The sequence below is a fragment of the Perissodus microlepis genome, chromosome 4, assembly GCF_051167445.1.
Source record: "Perissodus microlepis isolate ML-2025 ecotype Zambia chromosome 4, ASM5116744v1, whole genome shotgun sequence".
Classification (NCBI taxonomy): domain Eukaryota; kingdom Metazoa; phylum Chordata; class Actinopteri; order Cichliformes; family Cichlidae; genus Perissodus; species Perissodus microlepis.
The window spans coordinates 2,311,351-2,335,895 of NC_140464.1; the positions used below are offsets into that span (position 1 = coordinate 2,311,351).

Genomic DNA, 24,545 nt, shown 5'->3' on the forward strand with positions numbered 1-24,545 from the left:
ATTTGGCTTTTGTCAGACTAGAGTACCTGTTAAAACTGTTTGAAAAGCTAAGCTATACAACAAGGAGAGATTGAGAATTTCCTTTTAGTTCTCAGTTTATTTGATATTGACAAAAGTTAGTCAATTTTGTCTGTTCTTCTGTAAAACAAACTAATATTTATTTCTAGAATGAATATTTTGTTTCTAAGTGGAATTGACAATTTAGTCTGTTTTGTTTGTTCTATTCTGAAACTTAAATGCTTTAGCAGCTGCCTTTTGTGTAGTTTGCAATATTTTCCTTTATTTATCTGAAAAAGTCTCATGTTCCTTAAGTACATCTGCCCTGTTGAACTTATTATGGGAAATAAATATTTAAATCAAAACAAGCTGCTGATTATTTCACATTTTACTTGTGAGCAACGGCACATTTAAATCTTACAAATATAGTTATTTGGCTTATATCGTGATATATATCGTTATCGCCTGAAATGAAAAAAAAAAAACATATCGTGATATGAAAAAAAATCTCATATCGCCCAGCTCTATTTGAAACCCAAATATTTTACATCATTCTGGGGCCATCACAGGTTTACAGCTGGTTTAAAGGATATCTGAGACTCCTGAGCGTCACACATTCATCTTCATGACAATCAGCCGCATACATCAGAGAGGCAGACTGACAGATTCCTAATCTGAAACCTTACTGTCCTCACTCTCTTAAACTGTCCTCACTCTCCTTTTTTAAACAATGTTCGGTGCAGAGATACAAGCGAGGACACACAGACACACAAACACAGCATTTAGGGATTATTGTACAATCTAAACTAGATTAGAAAGTATAAATCCCATCAGAGAAACGTGATCCAAAGAAATCCTCTAATCTGATCTGACCTGGCTGTTAGTATGTGTATCGGCTCTGACACGCACAGTGTGGTCAGCACTCTACACGTGTGCGCACAGACGGCTTCACGGGGCTTTCTGAGGGTTCACGTTTGATTTAAGAGTTCAGGTTAGAATCGGGATTAGGCTGTGGTCAGCAACCTGGGAAAGCTTTATGTCAAAGTCCTCACAAAGACACAACTGCAGATTTCAGAGTTTAAATACCAGCAGTGTTCAGCTTTCCAGCAACGGCTGTGTGTGTGTGTGTGTGTCCAACACACTGCAGCCTCGTTTATAACATCCAGTCAAGTGTGTTCACTACAATCCTGAAAGGCGCCACAGTGACACGACTCCCACATTCATCACACCTTCGAGGTGGAGGACCGCACTCATACGTGACTACTATGATTGTGTTTCACTGAAGCAGGTTTCCTGTTTCTGCACATGCCCAGATAGAAATGTAACCAGGGTTAAGGGCAACTCGGCCCAGGTCTGATGGTTCCTAGCTATCCTCGTTTTGTTCCAACACCCAGCGGTTAATGTTATAGAAAAGTTAAAAAGCCAGAAAACACTCACCTTTAAAAAAATAAAAATAAAAACTTTGGGGATTTGTACTGAAAAAACAACAAAAATCTTTTTGAGGTTTGATGTCCAGGAAGACCCAAAATATTTAATGAAAACATTAAACATTCATGTAGCTGCCGTCCCCTCGGAAACAAGACTGAAACAGGACGAATGAGGCTGAACTCTCTTTTAAAAAGCTAAAGCAGCTCCTGTTTAACCTAATGGGACAAAAATTTAATAAATCACGATTGTGTTGTATTAAATAGCTCTTTAAACTACTGGCTGAGACAAGAAGGTCATCAGGAAAGTGTTTACTGAGCTCATAGATGAGGGTGAAGTAGGGTCATTTTCCCACAGACTTCTATACAACCTGAAATCTTTTTGAAACCAGAGTCACTGCCTCCTGCTGGCCATTGGAAAGAATGTAATTTTAAGGCTTATCACCACTGCAGCGGTCCCCAACCTTTGTTGCGCCGCAGACCGTTTTAATGTCAGATAATATAAATGCACCAACAACACTGAGAGTAACATCCTCCTCTCAGCCCCTTAATGCTCTCTGGTCACTACGGTAATGCGTAAATATTTTTTTCAAAATAAGACACACAACTACAACACGGGAAACCAAGTAAACAATAAAAACCACAAATTTCACACCGAGCCTCAACTCTGGCCCGAACAGTCGCGGCCTGGTGGCTCTGCTCCACTCTGACAGGAAGTTCAGATGATAGAAAAGTAGATAACGCTGCATGTAAACATTGAGGTTTCTGAAGGCTGCCAACTATTTAAAATAGGACATTTCTGAGTAACGAAAGAATTAAATATACTTGTTTTATTTCCGTCATTAAAGCACAGAAAGGCTGACCTGTCCAAGTCTGTAACAGACAGGTCGCAGGATGCCGGGATCCTCCCAACTCATACAGAGGAACGACTTGGATCAACAGCCACATTAATACAGGCTCAGCATTACAGTCATACCTCCAGTGTGATCAGAATATGGGGTAAGTCCTGTACCTTTCCAATCACCCCACCATCACCATCACAAGCAGACTCCCACAGTGCTCTTCAGTGAATCGGCGCTATCAGTGTTCTCCCGAGAAGTCCAGACTGTTGCTGTTTGGACCCCGTAAACATTCTTGTTCTCTGACACGGATAACACGTCATGTATTTTCTAGAACAACACCAACATCTACTCTTAGTTATCAAACAGCTTTTAAGGAACGGGCCAACATGTTCTCACAAAGATAAACATAAAAGCACACACTCAGTGTTTCAGGGGGAGGAGGCTGTTTTCACTGAGTTCCAGCAAGTGATATTTTATTGGAAATGGGATACTGCTTCCTGCTAACACACACACACACACACACAGTACATCCATGTCATTAAAACATGTGAGAACAGCTGGATCCCAACAGGTTTTTCTGAACATACAAACACAGGAGTCTCAACAGGATGATAACGAGTACTGTGCTGTGCCTGAAATGAGCTGTGGAGCATTCACGTGGAGATGAAGATGGAAATCTAATTATGAATGTGAGAAGACAGAAAATTACTAAAATAGAGATTTTTGGTTTTTGCCTTTAAGGTAAAACTGCTTTAAATTTTAGCTTTCGGGTAAAACTTAAATACAGGTTTGCTAAAGAAATCCTACACAAAGCCTCATTTGTAAAAGTCATTTTACAACTTAATATCAGAGCAGACCGGCTTCCATTAATAATACATGGTTAAATCTGTTTTCCTAGTTCCTTAAGTGTCGCGACAATCCTTTAATTTTAGTAAGGAAACCCAAAATCCAAGCTTAGAACATTTTCCTCTAAGAACTACTGATTCTGTGCAAAATTACATGACACTAAAATAGGTGTTAGAGCTCGAAATGAAACAGTTTATCAAAATATGATGAAAAAATTACACAAAGTTCTATTGTTGCAAGAATGGACTCATCACCAAAGCTTTCACTTGATGAGCTGTGTCTTTGTCATAATTACCAAGTTTTACACACAAGACCAGTTTCCACCAATAAAAGTTGTTAAGTAATTTCCTCAAATGTGATTAAAATTTATGAGGGAAAGGGAGCTTAATTTGAGGACCCCTTTAATTTTAAAACCTCACACCCAAAAAGTTGCTTTAAGGAGTAAAAGTGTTCATTTTACTTCTAACTTAATATTAAATGTTATGTTTTCCCTTTATAAACATATTTCATAAGCCAATATTACAGGGGAGCAACTTCTCTTAACCAAAACTGGCTTAATCATTTCCTAAATTCCTCAAGTGTCAGTACAATTCTTTAAATTTACCAAGGAAACCGCAAAAACCTAAACCGAAGAGCATTTCAGGCCCAAACCTCATTCTGTGCAAAAACACCAAAGTACCAGAAATTTAAACGGGACTGCAGAATGAACAGATTCATAAAAAACACGGTGACCTTTCACGCTGAAAGTAACACAAATGACGTTTAAAACGTGAGACGCTGCCAAACCAAACTCCAACAACAAAAACAGCCATTTGCACATTTTCTCGGTTGTCGACCCTTAAAATTAGATTGTAGAACAAGACTGGGGGCATTTGTTTTTAAATGTCTGCGTGATCTTTAATTCGGCATTGGTATTACAATAAATAAAGCGCGTGATCACCCGTAGTTTTCATTTCATTGTCACAGCAATCAGCTGTTATGAAGCGTTAATGGAAACTGTCTGAGGCTCACAGCTTAAAGTGATGAATTGATTACCTGGTGCTGATACGTTTTTAAACTGTAGCTACGAATGAGAAGGTGGCGCAGTTAACCTGCCACAGCCACCAATAATCGACACCTTAAATTGGCTGTTTTTTAAATTAACTTTGGCCTACAGACCCATCTCCCTGACGAAAGCGGGCAAACTATTGACGGGAAAGCCAAAACAACAGGCAGCAGCTGCAGCATCCTCTCCGTGGCTGCCATGCGGCTTCCTTCGGCTCATTCCCCGAAAACACGCGTGTAAAAATCTGATTAAAGCGCCTCGTGAAGGGCACATCAGTCAAACCCACCGCCTGCAGCTGCTGCTGATCGGCCGCCTTCCCGACCAGCGGCGGCGGGTCGCCCCTCTTCTGCAGCCCCTTCCGCGGGTGCTCCCTGTCGGCTTTGTTGAACCCCCCGGTCCGGTCCTCTCTCTTCTCCCGGCTCCTGGCGCCTCCGTCCCCGCCGGTGGAGTCCAGGCTGCTGAAGTTCCACACGATGAGAGTCTGGACCAGCAGGACGGCCAGAGCGGCGACCAGCAGCAGCGCGGACCTGGAGCGCCGGGCCAGCCTGCGGGCGCACGGGTTACCGTTCATCTTCTCCTCCTCCCTCCCTCCGGGTCAGACTCAGACTGAGAGCTCCATCCGCTAAACGCCGACAGCGGGGTGTGAATGCTCCCCTCCGCGGCCAGAGAGCTGCTACTGGCTGGCAGAGAGCAGGAGGAGGGAATTTGGCACAGACTCGAAATGAGGAGAGAGTTTTGGAGGCGGTGAAGAGGACGCAGAGGCCCTCATGCGGCCATTTACCGTCAGTAGTTCAGAGAAAGTCTGAGATTCCCCGAATGCACCAGTGAACGACTCAGGAAATCCTTCCTGCCTGTGGATACATATCTGTACGACTCCCCCATCCAGTAGCTGCACCCTTCATCACATGCTGCAGTGAAATAACAAAGTTTTACAGTAAAATGTCTGTAATATTGTGGATATACAAATATCTTAATTATAAATATATTAGAGCTGTTTCTTATATTTTGTAACGTTGTAATATATCGTATATACAGCCTGTTGCTGTTCTTATTGTCTTGGACCGACTGTAACCACATAATTTCCTCTGGGATTAATAAAATGTTCTGAATCTGATTGTGAAGCGACACCTCAGCAGGGCCGGAGCTGCATTTCTATAGACAGGAGCAGAAAGGCGTTGTTGGGCCCCTCCTCCCCCCCCATGAAACCACACTCTCGAAAAATTATAAATTAATATTTTTTTTACTTTTCGAGGAAAAATACCAACAACTTTGCCTGAATTGTAATGCTGTGTGATACCAAATAAATAAAGGGAGCTTTATAGAGGAGAGCAGTGTTTCATGATTTATGAGGTGAATCATCATCAACACATTTGAATGATCACTAAATCACTGTGATTTTCACTTTCTGCCATAAATAACACAGTGAACACATCTTTCAGCTTTCATGTACATAATTAAACAGATTGTTTGAGACCTGGAACATAAATGTGTCTGTGTCTAAAACACTTTAGGCCAACTTCTGTTGTTTAAATGTGCTATAGACGTTAAATAAAATAGACGTGACGGGGAACGCTTTTCACAGTTCCTGTTTGATGTATATTTTTTTCACTTAAAAAATAATGGATCATTTTCAGTGGAATACATGCTGAACTTAGACGATAGAAACAAAGTATCGATCCAGCACTGAAACCCGTGTGGCTGTTGATAGCATCGATATGAACATTTTGCTACTTTTTCTGTCACCGTGATCACACTGGAGTTTTTTCACTGCTGTTCCAGTTTTCTTTTATAAGGCAGCCCCAGTACAGTTGGTCAAATTTTGGTTTTTGAATGAGCATATAGTAGGAGTCAAACCTGATTTTCGACATGATATTTAAGTAATATTTGTTACTGCTTTCATTGTCTGAGTGCCAGCATGTTCAACCTAAACATAGCCCCACCTGCAGTTTTCTCTGGTTCACATTTGGCCTTGATTGAGGATTTAGGCACATGTGAATCATTTATGGATCAATTGTGTGGTGACATCTGGACCACATCTGGATTCAGCACTAAGAAACAAATGGATTATTAACAGGACATCCTTTCCTTCTCACAGTAACCGTCACAGGCACATGACAGTGGTTATCAACTCTGTAAGTTACCAGGGTTTCTGAATATAGCTATTAAAAAAAGAGAATATGTTGACTTCATATGAATGATCACAAACAACCTCCTCTAGCAGCAGGGCAAAATTAAAATGAAAAAACACTTTTTCTTTTTAGGGAAAGGCCGCATAACTATTGTAAATGACCACGGCAGACCCGGTGACATTAACATGCTTTGCAGCATTCTTTATTAGCACACACACTGTTGCTGTTCACAATACACACAGAGCTCACCAGTACCACAAGAACACCCCCAACCAGAGAACCCAGTGCAATATTTAAGTCGGCGGGTGTGATTGCGGATGCCGTGCAGGTGCGTCCGCCTTCCCTGCATGGCACCACAGGCCACTATATATCTTTGTGGTCTCCTGTCAAAAACATGGATGTGGGACCTGCTGTTCTGCTAACCACACCTCGTGAATACCATGACGTGTGACTTACAAGAAAATGTACAAGACCTGAAACAAAAGTGAAACTTGGATTTAAAACAGGTTGAACAAGCTAACAGGTGGCTGTGTTACTGAGAAACAAAACAACGGGCCGATGATTTTTATTCCCCGTCCTCCCTTTAGATCTGCTTCTCCTGCTCCCTAGTGTTCGTCACCTTAAAGAAGAAACAGAGCATTTTTCAACTCCTGCTTCTTTCAAAGTGCATTTATTGGGTGTATTTGGCAATTGAAGAATATTCCATTTCTTTGCCTCGAGGTTACTTTTGCAGTTTGCTGTGGGTTATTATCCACTTACACTGTGAAGCTCTGCCTGATCAGTTTCACAGCATTTGTCACATCACAGTTCATCCTGCTGCCGCGATCAGCCATCACAATAATGACCTCGTTCTATTGGCAGGCCTACAAGCTCCTGCCCTAACGTTGCTTTCACCATGTTTGATGGATGATGTGCATGCTTCTGTCTTTCTCCATACTTTTCTCTTCCCATCAGTTTGGTACAAATTCATCTTGGTTCCATCTGTTTAAGTATTATTTCTCTTTTAGATGTTTTCTGACTGATTCTGGACTTCCTGTTCCTGAGTACAGCCAGTGGTTTGCACCGTCTTGTAAACCCTAAAGTTTTTCTATTTCTCTGCTCTCTATTTTTGTTCTTTCAGCCTAGTAACGACCTTGCATTTGGAAGCTGTTCACTAGAACTCTGAATACGAGGTCCAAAGAGATGTGAAAGAGGCAAACACTTGGAATGAACTCCAGATCTTTTAGTCATTTAATTTGTCATGATGGAGCAGGCCTAACCTGGCAGTGAAACTGCTCCTCCATCACTATCTACTAGTTTTGGGCCTCTAAAAAAGGGGGACTGTGTATAAAGATAACTGTCATTCCTAAGCAGTTAATACGATACTTCTGTTAACCTCCTTGAATTAAAGCTGAAGGCGTGCACTTTAATTTTACTCAGATCTTGATTTTTAAAAATCTTGACTGGATTTAAAATCCACTGTGGTTGTGTACAGAGGCAAAATTACAAACGTGTGCCATTTTCCAAAAGTCCAGGCCTAACAGTATGTCAGCCATATTCCCATAAGATGTTTTATGTGATGAGAAATGAAAGAGAGGACACAGCAGAGCAATGGAAACTTTAATACTGGTAGGAATGTAGTTGGACAGGTGATTCCCGTTTGCACATTTCCTTCTGATATTTCTGACTGCCTGTAATTCGTCTTACAGACCTATAGGAAAATGTACATTTTGAAAAGGCAAATTTGTGCCTATCATAAATCTTTCGTGGAGGAAAAGAAAGTTCTCGTAAGCCCGTTTTGTCTGATAGGCCCTGGGTGGTGTGCAGTTGGTTCTCAGGACTGAAACCTATAACAACTCCTGTGCAGACCACTCCCAATAAATAACATCATCTACAATCTAAAGTGAAGGACGTAACAATGTGCAGAATGTGAAACAGCTGATAGAAGGATTTCTATTCATGGTACTTCCACCTGAAGGCTGAACATTGTTATTTAAACGAAGCAGACTGAGACACAGGCTGCACTTTTGGGTGAACCTGGAGAGAGAGGTACGTGGACTCAGCTAATACACTTTTCTTTTTTCCTCAAAGTCTAGAATTTCACAGATAGTTCTGTGTACATAAAGTGCTAATTAAAGTCCAGTTAGCTGCTTATTGACTAATCAGCTTTGTGACTCTTTCAGATGAATTGTTTATTTCTAGAGTTTCAGTCATTATTTAGAGATTATCAGAGCACAGAAACAACATTAGTGAAGGTTACTAATGACCCTCTGAAAGCCTCTGACAGTGCACTCTCTGGACCTGTCCTGCTAGGCAGCGTTCAATACCAGTGACCATAATATTCTTCTGCAGACAGTCGAGTACTTTGTACTGTGGGTGTTGGTACTGAAGAAATGCAATGCACCTGTTTGGATAATTTCTAATAGGTTCTAGTAGATTCTAGTAATTTTTCATGTAAATATTCTCGTCTGTCTTCTTCACCCACAAAACTTAGTCACAGAGTTGCACACGGTTCTTAGGTTGGGACCAGTGCTTTTTATTTTATACATACTTTCCATAGGTGCTGCTTATTACAATAATACATACGACATACCCAGGCCTGTCTTAAAGACATAAAGGCCTAGATGACCACTAGTTTTTCTGCTTCTAAATTCTGATTTAACTGTTATTGTACTTCCTGCGAATAACCCTCAGAAACCTGGTGTCTAAGCAGATACTGACTGGATGGTATTACCTTGGCCTCCAGTGAGGCTCCACTTACAGGTCTCATTTTTATCTGCATTAAGATACCAATACTGGTATACTTGGTATCTACCCAACTGTGTTAAATAATATATAGAATATATTCATCTTTTGATATTTTAAAATTGGGGGGACAGTTGTTGGATTTATTGAGATTTGCATTTTATTTTTATTATTATATATTTTTTATCATTATTTTCTGTTGGCTTTATGTTGACATCATAAAGCCAAACTCCAACTGAAATGAATCAAGTGTTTTTGTTTCTGTCTTTTTAAGATTCATGTTTTCCATTTTTTTTCTTAGTATATTATTGTATATGTGGATTTTTATTCCATATGTTTGGACTGGAAATTATTTAAGATTAACTTTACTTAAAAATGAATTTAAAGTAAATTCAAATTGCTTTTCTGGACACACCTTTAAATTACTTGACATATAATAATAATAATAATAATAAGCCTTTTTGAACGGTAACCCTTACCCTGTTTTTGTCTTAATTTGATGATGTCCTCATCACAATAACCCTTCTTCCTGCAGGGACACTGACACCGATATCAGAAAATAAAAAATGAACATTGAGTGGGCTGAAGATGACGGTCTTCCTTCTGGGGTAGTTCGAGTGGACTGTGAAGGACCAAAAGATGATAAAACCTATGTCATGTACCATGGCACAACGAGGGCAAATGTTTCATCGATCCGGGCTTCAGGTTTTCATCAGTCTCCAGGCGGGATGCTCGGTCGGGGCGTTTACCTCAGCAGAGACCTGAAGAAAGCGAGTCACTATCCCATTGGTCACCCTGAGCATGATAAGGTTGTCATTAAGGTTAAGGTCAACGTGGGAAAAGTGAAGGCCATCAATTGTCAGAACCACCCACTTCAGAAGACCTGGCATGACCACGGATACGACACCGCCTGGGTGCCGCCCAACTGTGGGATGGTGAAGAGCCGCCTGGAGGAGAATTGTGTCTGGGATCCCAAGCGAATCACAATCATTGAGACCATCAAACCAAAACCTGTCAGGGATACTCGAGCTGGTTCAAGACCGATCTCGATGAGAGAATTAACTTACTCACTCCCAGACCTCCCAGAGCATAATCCCTACTCATATGATTATGATTATGATGATGATTATGATGCCTGGTGTGCATGGATGCACTACAGGTAAATTCCACAAGCAGTTATTGTTGTATTTTGCATATTTGGAAGCGTTTTATATATTTTGATGTAAAAAAAAGACATTGAGTTTTGTATGTGTCATTGTAGTCCAACAGGATTTCAGGCCATGGGGTGGAGCGCACCGATGCCAGACAGCAATTCTGATAGTGAAGGCGGTCGTGGTGGTGCTGGCCGTGGTGGTGCTGGTGGTGCTGGCCGTGGTGGTGCTGGCCGTGGTGGTGCTGGTCGTGGTGGTGCTGGCCGTGGTGGTGCTGGTCGTGCTGGCCGTGGTGGTGCTGGCGGCCGTGGTGGTGCTGGTCGTGGTGGTGCTGGTCGTGGTGGTGCTGGCCGTGGTGGTGCTGGCTGTGGTGGTGCTGGTCGTGGTGGTGCTGGCCGTGGTGGTGCTGGTCGTGGTGGTGCTGGCCGTGGTGGTGCTGGCCGTGCTGGCCGTGGTCGTGCTGGTCATAAAGACTGAGCTTGGTTCATGTAGCCTTTGAACGACACTTATTTTGTTTTGTGTGTTTCTTTCTTTTGGGGTAAAATACAGGCTTGTGTGTCTTTTTTGTTTATTTATTAATAAAAACCTTTATTCTGTTGTCAACTTTGCCTCCCTGTCTCCTTTTTCAAACTGGATATTGTTATCTCGGTAACATCAGTTCAATATTTATTCATATTAAAGCATTTTTAGTGTAAGGTAGAGCCTACTATCTTAGTGAGAAGACCCCATCAGTGAAGCAGGACTTGGTGACAGTGGGAAGCAAAAAGTTCTAGCTGGAAAAGACTTTTCATACTTTATTCAAAAAGGTAAACGTTCATATATTCATTAACAGTAAAGTGCCTAAATGCACTGAATCCTCCCAAGTGATTGACCACAGAGATGACAAAACTAAAAAATATAATGATCTTAAAAAATGTAAAATCATAAAAAATGGTAAATGGTCTGCATTTGTATAGCGCTTTTCTAGTCCTTAAGGACCCCAAAGCGCTTTACACTACATTCAGTCATTCACCCATTCACACACACATTCACACACTGGCGATGGCAAGCTACGTTGTAGCCACAGCTGCCCTGGGGCGCACTGACAGAGGCGAGGCTGCCGGACACAGGCGCCACCGGGCCCTCTGACCACCACCAGTATAAAAAAGAAACAAAGATGTTCAAAAATCCAAGCAAAACAACACAAAAAGGGAAAAATTGCCTATAAAGATTTTTTTAATAGCAAAGAGGACATAAAATAGCCCCCAAAAAACAAAAGGGGGTTTGTTGGGGATCTTGCTCTTTTTAGGAGGCATGGATTTGCTTTTTTTAGCTTAAAAAAAATACTCAGAGACATTTCAAAGTGTAAATACAAAGTTAGCAGTAACCTTAAAGTTACAGTGATCACATTTATGGGAAATATGTTATTCCGGTAAACTGGTTTATGTTGTGTAAACGTAAGACAGCCTGCAGCAGGAAATACAGCAGGAATCTGGCTGGATGGGCGGTGCCTGCTACAAGTGTCCTTTTTGAGTCTTTTGATTCTGAATGAGAGCTTGAAATTGTCATCTACAGCAGCGGTCCCCAACCCCCGGGCCTCGGACCGGTACCGGTCCGTGAGTCGTTTGGTACCGGGCCGCGAGAGTTGAGGCTCAGGTGTGAAATGTATGTTTTTCAGGGTTTTTATCGGTTTTCAGCGTTATTTTGTTATCGTTTTTATCGTTAACTCGGTTTTCCTGGGTCTTTTCACGTGTGTTATGAATAAATCTTCTTTTTTTCGGTACCGGTACTAGTTTTATTTTGTTGTATTTATCCGCGACACCTTAAAGGCCGGTCCGTGAAAATATTGTCGGGCATAAACCGGTCCGTGGCGCAAAAAAGGTTGGAGACCGCTGATCTACAGCACATAAAACCTGGAGTCATAGTGAAGATCTGAAAACGTGTGAACATGAAAAAAATTCATAACAGAATTGAAATGAGTAGATTCATGTGAGTAGGAATGGGTATCGTTTAGGTTTTATCCGATACCAGTACCAAACCGGTACTTTTGAAACGGTGCCGGTGCTTAAACGGTGCTCAAACCGGTGCTTAAAGAATGGAGAACACAAACTTGGTCCAAAAACCTCTCATGTTCAGCTGTTTTCCACTTTTTCGCCTTTTTGGCCAGGGTGAAGGGAGCATCTGCCATCAAACAAGAAGACAGCCGCATGTAACTACGACGGTGTTTGCTAGTTCACCTTACATGCATTAATGTAATAACGTGGTTAGCCTACTCAACGTAAATTACACACGAACAACATTAAGCTACTCACGCAGAGAAGAACGGCTGCTGCTGCATCATCATCCTCATCATTTCTGCTACACTGGCAGGGCTAGGGGCCAGGACTCTCCTCTTCGGGTTCTTGGGGGATGTTGCTAACTCCGGGTCCGATAACAGGCACCACACCCGCAGTAGATGTGCTCGGTGTGAGGTTTCGCAGCAAGCTATCAAATACGCCGCATTTTTCGGCTTTTTAAAAAAAAACGCTATGCGTCACCAGGTGTTTCATCGGATTTGAGGTGTTACCTCCTTTGCACAGTGTCACCTTAAAGTAGTGATGTGACGTTCTGTATCGAGGCTTCGAAGCTTGTGTCGAGTAATTGAGGGGGCGTTTCCGCGATGCGCGTATCGAGGCTTGCTTCATTTATGGGAGGAGCTGAAAATGATGACGTCCGAAGCCTCGCTGCCCGGCTGTACCACGTGACTGGTTCATGAAGCGGTTCGAACTTTGCCGCGAGCTATGACAGATATAAACCCCTCAGACTTCATTCAAAAATGTGGGTGTTTGATGGAGAGTTGCGGTTAGTGAGAGTTTGGAGACAGTTTGGAGGTTTAGGAGAGTGAGGAGAGAAAGTCAGGAGAGAATGGAGCCGGCTAAGAAGAGGAGGATGTCCTCCCCTGTGTGGGAACATTTTGATCTTATTCCTCCCAACAAGGTATGTAAATCTCTACAGAAGATGTATTTTCATAATACTGATGGTGCAATACAATTTATGTTAAGCTTTCTTTACTTTTGTACAAGGTGAAGTGTTTGCTATGTGCCAGGGAGCTGGGATATAACAACAACACCTCATCCATGCTTAGGCACTACAGAGCTTTGCATGAGAATAAGGGGAACACCGATTGTGGAGCAAGACCAGGTGAGCCATCAAATGCAATGATAATATAGCATGCAGTAATGTTACTAAATGATATAACAATATTATACAACTGTTATAAGTTACGTGTGTGATATTTATATTTGTGCTTTGTCTTTATTGTCTTTCCTCAGAACAATCTCAAATAGATGAAGACCTGGTTAGCATGGTGATTGAGGACTCCCAGCCATTTAGCATTGTGGAGGACAAAGGATTTAAAAGATTTGTTAAATCATTAAATCCTAGCTATGTTCTCCCCACTAAAAAGGTCATAAAAGCAGTGAAAATTTAGTTTTTACAGAATAAAATGTGAACAGCCACACACTGAGGCTCAAAGCCTCAGTGTGTGGCTGTTCATACCTCAACGTTACAAAAGCACAACTACTGTCCACACCCCAACCACACCTCACCTCACAGTAAATGATCATTTCCATTTTAAGCATTTCCAAATAATCATTTTCCATACTGCCAGTATAAATATACACAGTATACTGCATCACTACAATATAGATGTTTTACACACTCCTTTTGTTGTTGACATTTACAGGCTGTGTGCAAAAGGCCACACTCTTCAAATTCATGCCAACTAATATTTTTACGTCCAGTAGGTGTCCTACTAGAGCAAATGAAGCTTCAAGAAGCTTTGTGCTGGGGTGAACCAATTGGATGAAAAGCTTCAGTGCTTCATGAAGCTTCATCTGCCCATCACTACCTTAAAGCACTTGCTGCATCTTTTGCTGTGAAGTACAGCCAGAATTTTGACCGCTTCGCTTTGGGCATTTTTAATCTGTAGCTCTGCTCTAAAAGAACGTACGTACCTGGGCCCGCCTACTATCCTCGGAAACGTAAGATGATTGGCTAGAATCTAAAGTGTATCACAGCTCAGGAAAAAAAAGCACCGAAATGTGCGCTGCTTTTTGGTCTGGTTACCACATCATGGCACCGGATACCGGTACCCATCCCTACATGTGAGTGACTAACAAGTTCATCCATGTGGCAGTGATTACTGTAGAGCCACAGCGCCCCCTGGACATGACAGCAGGCATTACTTTAAATTAATCCACAATAAAAAAAAAATTAAATGAAGGAAAATATAAAGAATTTACACTAAAGTTCATAAAAACTGACAAACTGACGACTGGACCCTAAGAGTTAGTTTGGAGGTTTCTTCATATACAGGAGAGCAGGGATGTGAAATAGCACCAAAGTGGAAAAGTCAAGCACAGAAATTGAGAAGCAGATGGAAGATTACTGTGAATTTAATCAAAGATACAAGCAGAGTCTGAAAAGTCCAGAATAGTCCGATTGAGCTAGCTGAGCAGGAAACTGTGGCCTGGGCCAAAGCGAGCGTGCAGATAAGAAGATATATTCACTTTATTTGTTTTACCCAGACTCACCGAAGGTTTGGACTCTGGTTGAGTCTGTCTGCTGCAGCTCAGTCACATCTCCACTTCATGTGGGTCGTGTATGTGCAGCAGTACTAAGAAAGAAGTCTCCTGGTTTTCAGTTGGCCAATGAGCTGACAGATTTTTACTTTACCTTTTCTTATATCTTCCTCTTATCACTCCAGAAGCAAAAGGTTCCAGAGGTTTAGAAAAAGTCAGTTAATGCTCCAGTTGTAAAGACTACAAACCCCACATCACTAAATGATTTCAGGCCTGCTGCTTTAACGTCTCTAGAGATGAACAGCTCATCAGTGAGGAGATTCTGCAGCAGGTGGAAGAGCTTCCACTGATATTTGCATACAGGCCTTGTATATACTCTACTGGTTCATCACAGTGATGTTGTCTCTCTCCTCTGCTATATATTCTGTAATAGGATGACTGTCAAAGTACACATGATAACAGTCATTGTAAGTCATGGGGCTGTGGATGAGTTTTCTTCTTGGCGTCATTTTTAAAGATCAACACCCTGAAAACTGAAGACATGGTCACTCACTCCAGGGGGTCAGGCCCCATCCTGCACTAACAATAGTAAACGGTGCCACCAGCCATTGAACTGGTGGACAGTTAGAAGTATTTGGAGGGTAGTTTTTGATGTTCTGCCATTTGAGTCACATTTTGCTGCTACAAAAAAAAGGTCCAACAACGGCTGTGTTTTTAAGGAAATTGAGTATTTTTATGTTTCATCTGAAATTATGATACATTTTTAATCTGTTCTAATGTTTTGTAGCGTTGTTTGGTACGGCAATCTGTCTCTTCGTCACGGGACCGAACAGACTCAGGCTCTTAGAATGAAAAGTCAAATTTTCAGCTGCTTCCCTCAGGTCGTCGGTGTGAAGTGCCTGCAGTGAAGACCTGCTGTTGTTGCCAACACTGTCGCACACAGCATTTCCTTCAAGAGTCAAGATTCAAAGACTCAAAGTGTTTATTGTCATGTGTCCAAAGAATAAAAAAGACATTTCTCTGTGCAATGAAATTCTTTCTTTGCTGTCCACCCACAGATGCCGATTAATATATGCAATAGAAATAGAACAGCTAAAATACAAATAGTACAAATAAATAAATGAAGACAGAAAGGGAGACAAAAATATTTAATTCTGAAACAGAGATGTGTGCAAAAGAGCCGTAGCTTAATATGCAGGATGGCCTGATGTGCAAAAAATTATTATTACTGTTCGAAAATAGGTCAGCTGTTCAAGAGTCTGATGGCAGTGGGGAAGAAGGAGTTCCTGAGTCTGGATGTTCTGGATTTCACACCCCTAAACCTCCATCTCGAGGGCAGAAGTGTGAACAGTCCATGTTGGGGGTGTGTGGGGTCTCTAATGATGGAGGCAGCTCTCCTCTGGACTCTGCGATGGTTGATGCTCTGCAGAGAGGGCAGCGGGGTCCTGATGATCTTCTCCGCAGTTGTTATCACTCTCTGCAGGCGTTTGCGTGTGGTCCATAGCAGTAGTGCTGCCGTACCATGCAGTGCTGCAGATGGTCAGTGTGCTCTCCACAGTGCAGCTGTAGAAGCTGCTGAGGATCTTGGCCGACATACCAAATTTCCTCAGCCTCCTCAGGAAATACAGCCGCTGCTGAGCCTTCTTGACCAGCTGTGTGGTGTTCAGTGTCCAGGTGAGGTCCTCACTGATGTGGACGCCCAGGTACCTAAAGCTGCTCACCCTCTGCACTTCAAGGCCCCGGATAAACAGCAGCTGGTGAGGCCTCCTCTTCTTCCTCGTGTCCACTATCATCTTCTTTGTCTTGTCAGTGTTGAGGGTGAAGATGTTGTCCTCACACCATGACATCAGACAGGCCACCTCTCTCCTATAAGTGGCTTCATCCCCTCCAGTCATGCAACCGATCACTGCGAACTAGAGGATGGGACTTTCTTGTAGCTCTTGATAAAACTTGGGCTGTTCTATCTGTTTGTTTGTTTTTCAAATGTCTGTGTTGTTTGATGAGTGGACATGCTGCAAATCTATTTCCCATTGGGGACAATAAAATGATCACTGACCATTGTTATCAGCTCTATACACTGACCCAAGGTTTCCCAGTCCACCTATAAAGCACAATCAAAAAAAGAAGCAGTGTACACATCATATGACCGATCACACGCCTGGTCTGCCAGCTATTGTTAAGCAACAAAACAAACACAAAGGTGAGTTATTTATTCCCTTCCACCCTCTGTTTGTTCTAAATATTTTATGGAGGTACAATGGTAAATACCAAAAGTCTCATTCTGCCTGAAAACACCTGCTCTGTGTGTTGCTGTGTGGCAGGAGTGAAGCCTAATTCACACACTGACTATGGAGTCAAGAGCCATGCGCATCAAAATAAAGAATTTTGTGCTTAAATAATAATTTGTAGAATAAATTCTGCACTTGTAAATCCATTTTTGAATTCCACTTTAATAAACTTCATTTCAAACCACTCTGAGACATCCTTCTTTCAGTTTTGTTTCACGTGCTGTTGTTAAGTCCCTCGCTTGGCTATAGACAATATTTACTGGGTGTGGTCCTAAAGTGACTTAACAACAACACGTGAAACAAAACTGAAAGAAGGATGTTTCTTTTTAAACAGAGCAGAGTGAAACACAGGTGAGTTATTTATTCCCTTTCCACCCTTTCTTTGTTCCAGGTTACATTGGTCTTCCTCACCTAGACCACCTTGAAGGGAACTTAGAGCATTTTTTTAGTTGATTACGTAATTCATCAGGTGAGATTGATACATCAGGTTGTATGTGAGGAGCAGCCAATGAAGGGAAGCCAATACATGAGAAATCTGCTCTCTCTTTCTAGTCCCTGTCAGGACTCTTGCTGCAGCATTTTGGATTAACTGAAGGCTTTTCAGGGAGTTTTTTGGACATCCTGATAATAATGAATTACAGTCGTCCAGCCTGGAAGTAATAAATGCATGAACTAGTTTTTCAGCGTCACTCTGAGACAGGATATTTCTAACTTTAGAGATGTTGCACAAATGGAAGAAAGCAGTCTTACATATTTGTTTAATATGTGCGTTGAAGGACATGTCCTGGTCAAAAATGACTCCAAGGTTCCTCACAGCGTTACTGGAGGCCAAGGTAATGCCATCCAGAGTATGAATCTGGTTAGATACCATATTTCTAAGATTTTCAGGGCCGAGTACAATAACCTCAGTTTGATCTGAATTAAACTTTAGCTCTTTTTCACTAGTACCTACTTGGCTCAACTTGACTTAACTCGGTTCCGGTCATGTTGATGTAATTTCTGTGCGACATGAACGCCACAACACAACAGCACGTTGAGGTGATGGTAAACCTGCTGCTCAGTCTGTGTCTTTTTGTCAGACTCAGGGGCCACAGTGTTGTTTTTTTCTGTACACATTTCCCTTGTTGCCAGGTTCAAAATGGCGGTTTAGATTTTTGTAAAGGAGAAGCTCTCAAGACTCATCGAGTGACACCACTGACTAGCCAATCGGTGACATGCCGTCTGGTGACGTCACATTTTCGTATCACCTGGATCCCCAGCCGAGTAGGTACTAACAGTAGGTACCAGGCACCACCACCTAATAGAAACCCCCCAAAAATGAGTCGAGGTGTGCAGAGCCGACTCGAGTAGGTAGTAGTGGGAAAGGGTTATTAGTTACAGCACTTTCAGAAAGACGTCTGCTGTAATGAACTGTATACCCCACAGCTGTATAATCCATTATAGTAAATTTAAGTAATGATAAGACAAAAGAAGACTGTTTAATGTTGAGTTTCTATGCTATCTGTCGGAACAAATGTGTGACTAAAGACACTGATGGGCTCTTTTATATTTTGAGAGAAGCCAATTTAGTGTAATAATAGATTCAGGCTGTCATTTTCAGCATCTGCAGCTTTACATAAATGCAAAGTTAGCAGGAGCCTTAGAGCCACAGCAGGAGCTCGCTATATGGGAAATATATCAGCCAAATTCCCGTAAACTTTCATTGGTCCAAAACGAAAGTCAGTCTGCAGCAGAACAATGGAAACATTTGCAAATACAGCAGGAATCTGACTGGACGGGAATTTCCTGTTACGTGTTTCTGTTATATAACTCATCTGCATCTGAACAAGAGCATAAAATTATAAATATTAAGGAGACAAATTTCCTTTAATATCACAAAACTTTTATGGAGGAAAATTGGAAAGTGTCAAACGTTTCATTCTGGCTGAAAACACCTGATCTGTGTGTTGCTGGGTGGCAGGATCACATGCTGCAGTGAAATAACAAAGTTTTACAGTAAAATGTCTGTAATATTGTGGATATACAAATATCTTAATTATAAATATATTAGAGCTGTTTCTTATATTTTGTAACGTTGTAATATATCGTATATACAGCCTGTTGCTGTTCTTATTGTCTTGGACCGACTGTAACCACATAATTTCCTCTGGGATTAATAAAATGTTCTGAATCTGATTGTGAAGCGACACCTCAGCAGGGCCGGAGCTGCATTTCTATAGACAGGAGCAGAAAGGCGTTGTTGGGCCCCTCCTCCCCCCCCATGAAACCACACTCTCGAAAAATTATAAATTTATACTTTTTTTACTTTTCGAGGAAAAATACCAACAACTTTGCCTGAATTGTAATGCTGTGTGATACCAAATAAATAAAGGGAGCTTTATAGAGGAGAGCAGTGTTTCATGATTTATGAGGTGAATCATCATCAACACATTTGAATGATCACTAAATCACTGTGATTTTCACTTTCTGCCATAAATAACACAGTGAACACATCTTTCAGCTTTCATGTACATAATTAAACAGATTGTTTGAGACCTGGAACATAAATGTGTCTGTGTCTAAAACACTTTAGGCCAACTTCTGTTGTTTAAATGTGCTATAGACGTTAAATAAAATAGACGTGACGGGGAACGCTTTTCACAGTTCCTGTTTGACGTATATTTTTTTCACTTAAAAAATAATGGATCATTTTCAGTGGAATACATGCTGAACTTAGACGATAGAAACAAAGTATCGATCCAGCACTGAAACCCGTGTGGCTGTTGATAGCATCGATATGAACATTTTGCTACTTTTTCTGTCACCGTGATCACACTGGAGTTTTTTCACTGCTGTTCCAGTTTTCTTTTATAAGGCAGCCCCAGTACAGTTGGTCAAATTTTGTTTTTTGAATGAGCATATAGTAGGAGTCAAACCTGATTTTCGACATGATATTTAAGTAATATTTGTTACTGCTTTCATTGTCTGAGTGCCAGCATGTTCAACCTAAACATAGCCCCACCTGCAGTTTTCTCTGGTTCACATTTGGCCTTGATTGAGGATTTAGGCACATGTGAATCATTTATGGATCAATTGTGTGGTGACATCTGGACCACATCTGGATTCAGCACTAAGAAACAAATGGATTATTAACAGGACATCCTTCTCACAGTAACCGTCACAGGCACATGACAGTGGTTATCAACTCTGTAAGTTACCAGGGTTTCTGAATATAGCTATTAAAAAAAGAGAATATGTTGACTTCATATGAATGATCACAAACAACCTCCTCTAGCAGCAGGGCAAAATTAAAATTAAAAAACACTTTTTCTTTTTAGGGAAAGGCCGCATAACTATTGTAAATGACCACGGCAGACCCGGTGACATTAACATGCTTTGCAGCATTCTTTATTAGCACACACACTGTTGCTGTTCACAATACACACAGAGCTCACCAGTACCACAAGAACACCCCCAACCAGAGAACCCAGTGCAATATTTAAGTCGGCGGGTGTGATTGCGGATGCCGTGCAGGTGCGTCCGCCTTCCCTGCATGGCACCACAGGCCACTATATATCTTTGTGGTCTCCTGTCAAAAACATGGATGTGGGACCTGCTGTTCTGCTAACCACACCTCGTGAATACCATGACGTGTGACTTACAAAAAATGTACAAGACCTGAAACAAAAGTGAAACTTGGATTTAAAACAGGTTGAACAAGCTAACAGGTGGCTGTGTTACTGAGAAACAAAACAACGGGCCGATGATTTTTATTCCCCGTCCTCCCTTTAGATCTGCTTCTCCTGCTCCCTAGTGTTCGTCACCTTAAAGAAGAAACAGAGCATTTTTCAACTCCTGCTTCTTTCAAAGTGCATTTATTGGGTGTATTTGGCAATTGAAGAATATTCCATTTCTTTGCCTCGAGGTTACTTTTGCAGTTTGCTGTGGGTTATTATCCACTTACACTGTGAAGCTCTGCCTGATCAGTTTCACAGCATTTGTCACATCACAGTTCATCCTGCTGCCGCGATCAGCCATCACAATAATGACCTCGTTCTATTGGCAGGCCTACAAGCTCCTGCCCTAACGTTGCTTTCACCATGTTTGATGGATGATGTGCATGCTTCTGTCTTTCTCCATACTTTTCTCTTCCCATCAGTTTGGTACAAATTCATCTTGGTTCCATCTGTTTAAGTATTATTTCTCTTTTAGATGTTTTCTGACTGATTCTGGACTTCCTGTTCCTGAGTACAGCCAGTGGTTTGCACCGTCTTGTAAACCCTAAAGTTTTTCTATTTCTCTGCTCTCTATTTTTGTTCTTTCAGCCTAGTAACGACCTTGCATTTGGAAGCTGTTCACTAGAACTCTGAATACGAGGTCCAAAGAGATGTGAAAGAGGCAAACACTTGGAATGAACTCCAGATCTTTTAGTCATTTAATTTGTCATGATGGAGCAGGCCTAACCTGGCAGTGAAACTGCTCCTCCATCACTATCTACTAGTTTTGGGCCTCTAAAAAAGGGGGACTGTGTATAAAGATAACTGTCATTCCTAAGCAGTTAATACGATACTTCTGTTAACCTCCTTGAATTAAAGCTGAAGGCGTGCACTTTAATTTTACTCAGATCTTGATTTTTAAAAATCTTGACTGGATTTAAAATCCACTGTGGTTGTGTACAGAGGCAAAATTACAAACGTGTGCCATTTTCCAAAAGTCCAGGCCTAACAGTATGTCAGCCATATTCCCATAAGATGTTTTATGTGATGAGAAATGAAAGAGAGGACACAGCAGAGCAATGGAAACTTTAATACTGGTAGGAATGTAGTTGGACAGGTGATTCCCGTTTGCACATTTCCTTCTGATATTTCTGACTGCCTGTAATTCGTCTTACAGACCTATAGGAAAATGTACATTTTGAAAAGGCAAATTTGTGCCTATCATAAATCTTTCGTGGAGGAAAAGAAAGTTCTCGTAAGCCCGTTTTGTCTGATAGGCCCTGGGTGGTGTGCAGTTGGTTCTCAGGACTGAAACCTATAACAACTCCTGTGCAGACCACTCCCAATAAATAACATCATCTACAATCTAAAGTGAAGGACGTAACAATGTGCAGAATGTGAAACAGCTGATAGAAGGATTTCTATTCATGGTACTTCCACCTGAAGGCTGAACATTGTTATTTAAACGAAGCAGACTGAGACACAGGCTGCACTTTTGGGTGAACCTGGAGAGAGAGGTACGTGAACTCAGCTAATACACTTTTCTTTTTTCCTCAAAGTCTAGAATTTCACAGATAGTTCTGTGTACATAAAGTGCTAATTAAAGTCCAGTTAGCTGCTTATTGACTAATCAGCTTTGTGACTCTTTCAGATGAATTGTTTATTTCTAGAGTTTCAGTCATTATTTAGAGATTATCAGAGCACAGAAACAACATTAGTGAAGGTTACTAATGACCCTCTGAAAGCCTCTGACAGTGCACTCTCTGGACCTGTCCTGCTAGGCAGCGTTCAATACCAGTGACCATAATATTCTTCTGCAGACAGTCGAGTACTTTGTACTGTGGGTGTTGGTACTGAAGAAATGCAATGCACCTGTTTGGATAATTTCTAATAGGTTCTAGTAGATTCTAGTAATTTTTCATGTAAATATTCTCGTCTGTCTTCTTCACCCACAAAACTTAGTCACAGAGTTGCACACGGTTCTTAGGTTGGGACCAGTGCTTTTTATTTTATACATACTTTCCATAGGTGCTGCTTATTACAATAATACATACGACATACCCAGGCCTGTCTTAAAGACATAAAGGCCTAGATGACCACTAGTTTTTCTGCTTCTAAATTCTGATTTAACTGTTATTGTACTTCCTGCGAATAACCCTCAGAAACCTGGTGTCTAAGCAGATACTGACTGGATGGTATTACCTTGGCCTCCAGTGAGGCTCCACTTACAGGTCTCATTTTTATCTGCATTAAGATACCAATACTGGTATACTTGGTATCTACCCAACTGTGTTAAATAATATATAGAATATATTCATCTTTTGATATTTTAAAATTGGGGGGACAGTTGTTGGATTTATTGAGATTTGCATTTTATTTTTATTATTATATATTTTTTATCATTATTTTCTGTTGGCTTTATGTTGACATCATAAAGCCAAACTCCAACTGAAATGAATCAAGTGTTTTTGTTTCTGTCTTTTTAAGATTCATGTTTTCCATTTTTTTTCTTAGTATATTATTGTATATGTGGATTTTTATTCCATATGTTTGGACTGGAAATTATTTAAGATTAACTTTACTTAAAAATGAATTTAAAGTAAATTCAAATTGCTTTTCTGGACACACCTTTAAATTACTTGACATATAATAATAATAATAATAATAAGCCTTTTTGAACGGTAACCCTTACCCTGTTTTTGTCTTAATTTGATGATGTCCTCATCACAATAACCCTTCTTCCTGCAGGGACACTGACACCGATATCAGAAAATAAAAAATGAACATTGAGTGGGCTGAAGATGACGGTCTTCCTTCTGGGGTAGTTCGAGTGGACTGTGAAGGACCAAAAGATGATAAAACCTATGTCATGTACCATGGCACAACGAGGGCAAATGTTTCATCGATCCGGGCTTCAGGTTTTCATCAGTCTCCAGGCGGGATGCTCGGTCGGGGCGTTTACCTCAGCAGAGACCTGAAGAAAGCGAGTCACTATCCCATTGGTCACCCTGAGCATGATAAGGTTGTCATTAAGGTTAAGGTCAACGTGGGAAAAGTGAAGGCCATCAATTGTAAGAACCACCCACTTCAGAAGACCTGGCATGACCACGGATACGACACCGCCTGGGTGCCGCCCAACTGTGGGATGGTGAAGAGCGGCCTGGAGGAAAATTGTGTCTGGGATCCCAAGCGAATCACAATCATTGAGACCATCAAACCAAAACCTGTCAGGGATACTCGAGCTGGTTCAAGACCGATCTCGATGAGAGAATTAACTTACTCACTCCCAGACCTCCCAGAGCATAATCCCTACTCATATGATTATGATTATGATGATGATTATGATGCCTGGTGTGCATGGATGCACTACAGGTAAATTCCACAAGCAGTTATTGTTGTATTTTGCATATTTGGAAGCGTTTTATATATTTTGATGTAAAAAAAAGACATTGAGTTTTGTATGTGTCATTGTAGTCCAACAGGATTTCAGGCCATGGGGTGGAGCCCACCAATGCCAGACAGCAATTCTGATAGTGAAGGCGGTCGTGGTGGTGCTGGCCGTGGTGGTGCTGGTGGTGCTGGCCGTGGTGGTGCTGGCCGTGGTGGTGCTGGTCGTGGTGGTGCTGGCCGTGGTGGTGCTGGTCGTGCTGGCCGTGGTGGTGCTGGCGGCCGTGGTGGTGCTGGTCGTGGTGGTGCTGGTCGTGGTGGTGCTGGCCGTGGTGGTGCTGGCTGTGGTGGTGCTGGTCGTGGTGGTGCTGGCCGTGGTGGTGCTGGTCGTGGTGGTGCTGGCCGTGGTGGTGCTGGCCGTGCTGGCCGTGGTCGTGCTGGTCATAAAGACTGAGCTTGGTTCATGTAGCCTTTGA

At 41.6% G+C, this 24,545-nt stretch overlaps 2 protein-coding genes and 1 long non-coding RNA gene across 3 annotated transcripts in view; 2 read left to right on the forward strand and 1 right to left on the reverse strand.

Annotated features, from left to right (window-relative positions):
* Window positions 1-4,954, reverse strand: part of LOC146387993 (xylosyltransferase 1-like) — a 40,782-nt gene extending 35,828 nt beyond the window's left edge. Inside the window, exon 1 of the mRNA XM_084925062.1 lies at window positions 4,441-4,954. Within this exon, the coding sequence (XP_084781188.1) occupies window positions 4,441-4,725 (285 nt within the window). The 5' untranslated portion in view covers window positions 4,726-4,954. The remainder of the gene's footprint in view (window positions 1-4,440) is intronic.
* Window positions 4,955-9,573: 4,619 nt separating this feature from the next.
* On the forward strand, window positions 9,574-24,545 carry LOC146387994 (uncharacterized). The gene is made up of 3 exons (XM_084924834.1): window positions 9,574-10,039; window positions 23,526-23,927; window positions 24,157-24,545. Exons 1-3 carry the CDS (start codon window positions 9,574-9,576, stop codon window positions 24,543-24,545), a joined length of 1,257 nt encoding a protein of 418 aa, XP_084780960.1.
* On the forward strand, window positions 12,742-13,624 carry LOC146387995 (uncharacterized). The gene is made up of 3 exons (XR_014800016.1): window positions 12,742-13,113; window positions 13,200-13,317; window positions 13,449-13,624. It is a non-coding gene; the product is annotated as an uncharacterized LOC146387995 (long non-coding RNA).